This window comes from Lathyrus oleraceus, chromosome 7 (assembly GCF_024323335.1).
Source record: "Lathyrus oleraceus cultivar Zhongwan6 chromosome 7, CAAS_Psat_ZW6_1.0, whole genome shotgun sequence".
NCBI classification, from domain to species: domain Eukaryota; kingdom Viridiplantae; phylum Streptophyta; class Magnoliopsida; order Fabales; family Fabaceae; genus Lathyrus; species Lathyrus oleraceus.
The window spans coordinates 505486053-505494909 of record NC_066585.1 but is presented as its reverse complement, the minus strand read 5'-3'; the positions used below and the strand labels follow the sequence as shown (position 1 = coordinate 505494909).

The 8857-nt window shown below is 42.0% G+C and overlaps 1 protein-coding gene across 1 annotated transcript; it reads right to left on the bottom strand.

Annotated features, from left to right (window-relative positions):
• Positions 1-3015: 3015 nt before the first annotated feature.
• LOC127104624 (elongation factor 2) lies at positions 3016-3540 on the bottom strand (the record flags this gene model as incomplete). The annotated part of the gene is made up of 1 exon (XM_051041803.1): positions 3016-3540. A coding segment is annotated over one exon (525 nt), but the record flags the coding sequence as incomplete, so codon positions are not given.
• Between the last annotated feature and the right edge of the window lie 5317 nt (positions 3541-8857).

Here is an 8857-nt window from a genome sequence, read left to right as displayed (position 1 = left end):
AACACACAAACTAATAGGGAGTCTGGAACTCGGACCTAATAGCTGGCACACAAACAAAAAGAGACGCTGAGACGTCAAAAGAAACACAAGGTTGAAAAAGAAAAAAGGGCGACAACAAACTAATAGGGAGTCTGGAACTCGGACCTAATAGTTGTCAAACAAACAAGAAGAGACGCTGAGACGTCAAAAGAAACAAAAGAGTTGACACACACAAACTCAAAAAAGAAAAAAGGTTGCCCGGAGAGATCTCGCACGATCTCCTGCCTACGTACCTCATCTGGTATGAGGATCAGAGCAACGTAGTTCCCCTACATAGGGGAAAGGATGAACACACAAACTAATAGGGAGTCTGGAACTCGGACCTAATAGCTGGCACACAAACAAAAAGAGACGTTGAGACGTCAAAAGAAACACAAGGTTGAAAAAGAAAAAAGGGCGACAACAAACTAATAGGGAGTCTGGAACTCGGACCTAATAGTTGTCAAACAAACAAGAAGAGACGCTGAGACGTCAAAAGAAACAAAAGAGTTGACACACACAAACTCAAAAAAGAAAAAAGGTTTCCCGGAGAGATCTCGCACGATCTCCTGCCTACGTACCTCATCTGGTATGAGGATCAGAGCAACGTAGTTCCCCTACATAGGGATTGCCATCTGAACATGGACTTACAAAGGAGGACACCAGTTGTGTCAAAGGAGAGTGGGCAATGTGTTCACGTCCTAGCAGTAGGTGTCGCAGCTCGCTGAATCGAGTCTTAGGCGGTTACCTCTTTGCAATAGAACAGACTACATGCCGCAAGATCGGAGACGCTCGGAAAGGTCTAGAAGTGGGGAAGCTCTGCCCTAGAGTTGTCATGCAATATGTGCTTAAGTGTTAGGATTTACAAATGGGAACATCTACCTATGTTAGCATACAAAAGGATATGGGAATCCTACCTATGTTATCATGCAAAAGGATATGGGAATCCTACCTATGTTATCACGCAAAAGGATATGGGAATCCTACCTATGTCATCATGCAAAGGGTTCTATCTAATGGGTGCTACCTAATCGGAACAAGAATCGACGAATGGAGCAAGGAGAAGTGTTAGGGATAAGGGTAGATGGCGATGCATGAAGCAATCGACTTACAAGGTTGATGGCGATGCATAAAGCAATCGACTTACAAGGTTGACGGCGATGCATAAAGCAATCGACTTACAAAAGGGTGGATGAATACGTGCTGGTTCTGTTAGGTTTTGAAAAAATGATTACTCGACGTTGGATCGAGGTTTTGATCTTGTTTTGAAATGGTTATCGGGTATTCATTTTATTTCTTGTATTAACAGATGAATAAAGAATGAAAGAATATTATACATTTCATGGGAGAGGGATACATTTGTTATGAATGGGGGTTGACATGGTAATCAAGCAATATAAATATATGCCTCATACACCATACAAGTAGGCAACAGTCAATCAGACAATAAGATATTTAAACAAGTATGTGATCAAATCAAATAATCAAAGAAATGAAATGAATGAGCATTAAACAACGTATGAGTGTAAGTGAAAGGGAACCGGCTCATTGTAAGAAAGCCCAAGAGTAAGCTATGTGAGGTTGATGGCGATGCTTAAAAAGCGATCGACTTACAAGGGTGTAAAAAATGGGCTCGACATTGAATCGAGAAAATATGATTTTTTAATTTTAAAATGGTTTTGAATGGTTTTTTTTATCAATGAGATTGTGATGATTTATCAGGATTGTAACATAACCCACACATAAAGGCAAATAATTTGTACAAATGAAATGAACAAACACAAATATAATAATTCACATAGATCCTAAAAAAAATGAATAATCACATAAAACAATAAAAATGAATAAATGATAGAAACATGTTAATTAAATGGTAAGGCTAGATAATTAAATATGAGAATTAAAGAAAATATGGAAAAAAACAAAAGGTTGAAGAACCAACATTACACCCCTAGGTATTGAACCCAGGACTAAAGGGGAGGTGAACTATCTCCATCTCCACCTGGCCATGAGTTGCCTGATGCTAGGCTTCGGCCAACAAAACCTAAATTCTAAGAGAAAAAAACATTTAATAAATAAATAAATAAAAGAACCGCCGGATTTGGACGGTGGGATAGGGGGATACACTAATGGTTAACTATCAGTAAATGGTGACGGCAATAAAGCTGAACGACTCTCCTTCCTCTCTAAAACCAAACAAAACCTCTCACTGTCTGAGACAAACATCTCTTTCCTCACTCAAAACAGAGACAAACTCAAAGAGAAAACTAAACCATTACCCCTAACCTAAACTAAAATGACCAACATTCGTCTCATCCTATCATCTCCTTCACAACGGAACCGAAATGCACCGACAACAACGATCTAGAAAACGTTAAACCTTCCCTAAAGCAAAAATCAACAGATACAAACAAAAGGTCACACGTCGCGAGGATGTCGAAAGAAATGTGACTATTACCTCCTCGAAACAAGACTCGGCGCGGTTATGATAGTGGGGCGAAGAACTGGTGTGCCCTTTTCAGGTAGCTTGCTTTGCCCTGCTTCTCCCTTTTCTTTTTATCGTTACGATCCTCTTGTTTCCGCCTCCTTCCTTTTCAATACTGTTTTTTTTTTTGATTTGGGATTTAGGTTTCTTTTGGTGGGTTTGGTCCGCCTCCAAGCTTTTTCGTTGTTCTCCCCCTTTACTGATTCAACCTTTCTCTTTATATTTTTTGAATTAGGGTTTCAAAAGGGTCCTTGCTGTTCAAAAGGAGTAACTCTGTGAAGTCTCTTCGGTGTCCAGAAATTGGATTGACCTTTTTGATACTATGTTCGAAACAGTAATCTGAACCTTCGCTTTCTTCCTTGAACTTTATCTCTACTCCAATTTTGGGAATTTTCTGATGTTTTGAAATTTACTGTGGGCTAATTAACCTTTTTAACTGCAGGGAAATAAATGGAACATGGGTTTGATTACAGCACTGTTTTTTGATCATGTATGGTCTTGTTTGATTATTCTCATGTGTTAATAATCTGCTTGATAGGCTCATAACAGGACTGTACAAACCCACGCTTGCAAGTGGCTGAAACTGTATTCTTGGTGGTCCATTTCTTAGTAGCAGGATCAAAGAAATTTTCACCCCAAAGTCTTTCCATCATTTTGGATTCATCAACACCAAACTTGGAGGCATGCATCTTAGCAAAGTTGGTCAAAGTAAAAGCCCAACCATGCAGATCAGCAGAGAGGGCAACTGTGCCTTTCTCAGGATAGACCTGGACATCACCAAGAAGTGGATCTTCATAGGTAGCCATAATGACATTGGCATTCTCAATAACCCTTGAAAAGGTCTGATATGCCTCCTCTCCATCAACTTGGAGCTCAAGAAAGCATCTGTCCATCTTATTAACAGTAAGAACAGGCCTGATCATTTCTCCAAGTGCCTGTCGCAGCACAGTTTCAGTTTGTACACAAACTCCCTCAACACAATCCACCACCACTAGTGCTCCATCAGTAATACGAAGTGCAGCAGTAACCTCAGATGATTTTTACATTGACTGTTATGGTTTGTTAGCATTGCTTTGGTGGTACAAGTTTGTTCAAATGGAATTGCTTCAAATCATTTGCTCTAAGTTCAGTCATCCCGCCATGACTTTATGGAATTCAAGTTTTGATTTGGCAGCTGCAGGACCATGATGACAGGATGCTAGTACAAGGTGTGTCAAGGTGAGTTCAAAATCCATGTGCATTGATTTGCCAAATTAATCATGTATGTACCACGTTTGATCATGTGATTAGGGTATTTGGTTATTGATGAATGCAGGGCCGGTTCAGCAAGGTAAAGATTGGTTGTCAAGGCAAGGGATCCAAGTCATGGTATAATGGTCATGAATATGAAAATGAGCTAAGTTACTTGGAAATGGAGAAACAAGGGAAAACACAACCAACATGGTTGTTGGATGATGAATTAGGGCAAAGTAGCATGGGATTAGGTCCAAGTTTGGGAAATTAGGGCCTTTGTTTGGTTTTGTCATGTAATTTCTGGTTTGATGTAAGTTGGATATGCTTGATGGATAGTTCAGGTCTTGGTGGATGCAATATGGGATTGTGTATGTTAGGTCTGATGTATTGCAGGTTACTTCATGGTGCAGGATTGAATGCTAGTTCATGATCATGACAGGCTACAGGATGTTGGTTTTGGATGCCATGTGTTTATGTTTACAGTTTAACTTTAGGTTGTGTAGAATGCAAGAAGGTCCATTTGTTGCAGACTGATGTTGCTGCAGGTTGTGGACATTGTTGAAGGTTCGATGCATTATAGGACTGGTTTGTCATGGTAGGCAAGGAAAAATGCAAAGCAATGTGTGGCAAGGTAAGGCAAGAATGACCAAGTCATGGCATGGTGACCAAGTTTGCACAATTATGGAATTTCTTGCTTATGAAGAAAGTGTGACAATGGAAGGTTCATGAAATCAATGCAAGGATGCAATGTGATTAATCTTACATTTTGGATTTATTTGATTATTGGTGAATGTAGGGCTGGTTTGCATCTGTTGGTTATGGCAGTGCATCATGTATGTTGGATGGTCTATTTAACATGGCAATTTGGTTTATTGCAGGATCACAACAAGTCTGTTTTGGTCTTAGTATTTGTTGATGATGGCAAGAGTGCATCCTATGGCGAGGTTGTTGCAGCAGTAGGCTCTTATAGATTTGCAACAGGGTTCCACAATGTTTAGCTTGGGCTATACGGCCAGATGTCTTGATGTACAATTTTGGTAATGGTTTTGTTTCTAAACTGTAGCTGAACAAAAATTTACATGATGACATCAATATCCAACACACTGTGTACTTAAGAACTGAAAACTGGTCTCATTGCATCCCCCATGTTTGATTTGTTTAGCTATTAGTATTCACGAATGGCTTTAGTCCAGGCTCATCATATTCCGTCTTGCTGCAGGATGGGCATCAAGTCATGTTACATTGCTTATAACTTGTTGGTATGTGGCAGCGTTCTGTTCATGGCTCGCGGTTCGTGCTTGCAGGTTGAAGACTTTGTAGCAACCTGTTAGTATTTGTTTTCACTTCTCCCCTACCGGCGTCGTAGCATTGCCAACTATCATGAATAGTATAGGAACAATATCCTGTTTTGGTTCGTGCACAGTTCGGGGGGGTTTGTACGTTGCAGTAGGCTTGGTTCCTGGCATGGTTAGGATGCGGATTTGCTGCAAGTTCATGGAATCTTCTGTGGCATATGCAATGTCGTTGCATGTTCTGATGTGTAGGTTGAATACTGCTGCAAATTTCTTTGGGTTAGGCCCTGTTTTGCATTGCAGGTAAAAACTAATTCCCGCTTTGATTTTGGTCCATTGGCTTCATATGGTTCCCGGTTGTGTATTTCGTTCCCCATTAAGTGTAACCCCCTGTTATGCATTGCCTTGGTTTTGATATGACTGTGCATCCGTACTGGCTCACTTCAGGTTGTGGGTTACTTCCTTGTTTTCTTTTGCCGCTCATGCAGGTTATGGCTTCATGTGTTGGACATACAAAGTTTCATGACACCAACAAGAATCATGAAGCATTATGCTTACTTGGCCAATCCAAGATCAAAATGGAATATGGGAGATCAAGGTCAAGATTAGGACAAGGATTTGGGATTTTAGGGTTTTTTAGGATTGGGTTGACTTTGGTCAAAGTTGACCAAAAAGTCAACTGTTGACCAAAGTCAACAATTGGTCAAAAGTGTCAATTTTTTTTGTATTTTTCTTGTATGGAATCATATGTACTGGTTTAAACAACGACATGAAATAAATTGAAATGGATTAACAAATGGTTGAAATCGGTTTCACAATTGGCTTGAATGTTTGACTTTTTGCAAAGAAAAATAACTTGACTGGTAATGTATATGAACAAGACCATGAAATGATACCACAAGACTAGGGTTTTGACAAAGTATCCATGAACCAATAACATGACTAGCAAGTGGCTTGAAACACAAGAAGCATTGTTGTTCAGATGACCCAGACCATAGATGTATTAACAATCACATGAACAACACCATGACTTTGGACCAAGACCAAAAACATAAAAAAATTCAGGACCAAAATTGGGGTATGACAGTTGCCCCTATTTAAGCGTCTTCAACTAGAGAAAATGAAGCAGGACGTTCTTCATATGATCATAGTGGGAGATGGTTAAATACTAAGAAGACCCGGATTTTGATCCTGAATCCCCATGAAATAGTTAACAATGCTTGTCAGAATCGGCAAAGAAGCAATCTCAAAAGAAGAATCCGTCTGGTACGGTGAAAAATCGGCCTGAGTACCGAAAGAGAAAGTTGACCTGGATACCAAAATAAATGGTAACACAGGAATACCCATGGCCTGAACGCCGCACATTAGTCTGAACACTAAGCATCGGAATACAAGAGTATCAATGTTGGTCTGATCACCGGAAATCTGGTCTGAACACCACTTCGATCTGGAAATCGACAACTGGCCTGAATGCCACTTCGGTCTGGATACCGAAAACTGGCCTGAATGCCACAAGTTCTTCGACTTGATTGTCGGAAACTTCTTCGATCTGAAAATCGGAAACTGGCCTGAATGCCACTTCGGTCTGGATACCGGAAACTGGCCTGAATGCCAACTTTGGTCTGAATACCACCTCGGTCTGAACACCGGAAAATTGGCCTGAATGCCATAAGTACATCGACCTGATCGTCGGAAACTTCTTCGATCTGAAAATCGGAAACTGGCCTGAACGCCACTTCGGTCTGAATACCGCCTCGGTCTGAACACCGGAAAATTGGCCTGAATGCCATAAGTACATCGACCTGATCGTCGGAAACTTCTTCGATCTGAAAATCGGAAATTGGCCTGAATGCCACTTCGGTCTGGATACCGGAAACTGACTGAATGCCACTTCGGTCTGGATACCGGAAAAACTGGCATGAATGCCACTTCGGTCTGGATACCGGGAACTGGCCTGAATGCCACTTCGGTCTGGATACCGGAAAAACTGGCCTGAATGCCACTTCGGTCTGGATACCGGGAACTGGCCTGAATGCCACTTCGGTCTGGATACCGGAAAAAACTGGCCTGAATGCCACTTCGGTCTGGATACCGGGAACTGGCCTGAATGCCACTTCGGTCTGGATACCGGAAAATTCTTCATGTCTATCAGCATTGACGAAGATAACAAACAGTGGTACGTGAGCCGGCACGCATGCCAAAGACCCATGTTGGGGATAACAATCGAAAGATTGACCAAAGAGTGCATGAGATATATTATCCATAGCCGTCAAAACGTAGATAATACACTCGCATGGAAGATTATCCATAACCGGGTTGTAGGTTGTTAAATGGATAAACGACCGAAAAGAAAAGCAACGGGGTACCAGACTAGGTATGCAAAAGATGACCAATCAAAAGAGGATAAAGTTGCTTACTTGGAGCAAGTATCCAAGAAGAAGGGGAAGACCCAATGGGGACAATACTGCTTGATCAAGGCAAGTATCCAAAGGGGACAAGACTATCAATACCACAAAGAGGGGATTACATCTACCAGTTTGTAGGCAGAAAACCACAGAAAAGTAACCAGTCATCAACCAGGATGAGCACAAAGGGTTAACTCTGCTAGGGGATGAAAGTGGGATTTTACAACTACCAGTTAGTAGGTAGAAAACCACAAAGATAGGACTTACAACTACCGGTTCGTTGGTAGAAGCCAAAAATTTCGCTGAGGATGAGATGAATGAGTGCCGGTTAGTGAGCAACCATTCATTTATGCCCCAGAGAAGTACAAGAGACAGCGAACAAGAAGCCAATTTAGGATCGATCCAAGAAGGCAAACTGAATCAAGACTCATCCTAATGAGGAAAGAACTCAATAGGGAAAACCCATCCCATTATGGAGGGAACGGAAGCAACCGTCATCCACGAGGATGTATCTCGGTGGGGAGCACAGAAGGAATGGTGGACATTTTCTGCCTAAGGGGTCGACTTTATATGGAGAGATCAGACACGCCCACATATGCTAGGGGAATTGAACCAAGCTTGCAAAATGATGCCAACTTCGGGGAGTAACACTGCTGGGGATACCCACTTAACTAAGGAGTCACTTGTTGGGAAAACACCAACTTCTCAACCATGCTGATGAACCCAATTCTGAAGTCGATCCAATGGCGCGATGCTAAACTCTTTCCAACAACCCAATCTCGGCTGGTCACCACGGCCTAGGGCTAATGGACATGTTTGCAATGTTGATGCATGAGTTTTTTTTGTTTTACACAATGCCCCATGATCATGGAAATGCTATGCACTAATGATGCAATATGCTATGCTTATCTAAATGATGAATGCATAAACACACGTCTCCTCCAGAGACAACACCGGGGAACTCCAGGAACTGTGCTGAGGATCTTATAATCACGTCAACTTCCACCCTGCTGGGGAAAGACAAACCTTGCCGAGGATGCACTCCATCGAACCCGAACTGCTTGGAGATTACCCTGCTAGGGGAGGCAACCCATTCTTATCTCTACTGGGGATGATTTTCTCCGAACCCGATCCGCTTGGGGACCTCGCTGAGGGAAAACCATCAACACAAACCCTACTGGGAAGGCAGTAACCTTTAGGCTCGCTGAGGAGACACTGATCTCAAATCTGTTAGGGAGGTAACCCTCTCACACCCACTGGGGAAATACAGCTTATTGGACACGGAACACCTGTCGAGTCGCCGAACAACGGCATCCATCGTCCACCCACAGTGTCGGCTTTCCTCTTTTGAGAACACCCAGACTCGCCTAGACTCCTCTGATTCATCCCACGAAGATCGAATTCCTGGGATTCATACAAACTTT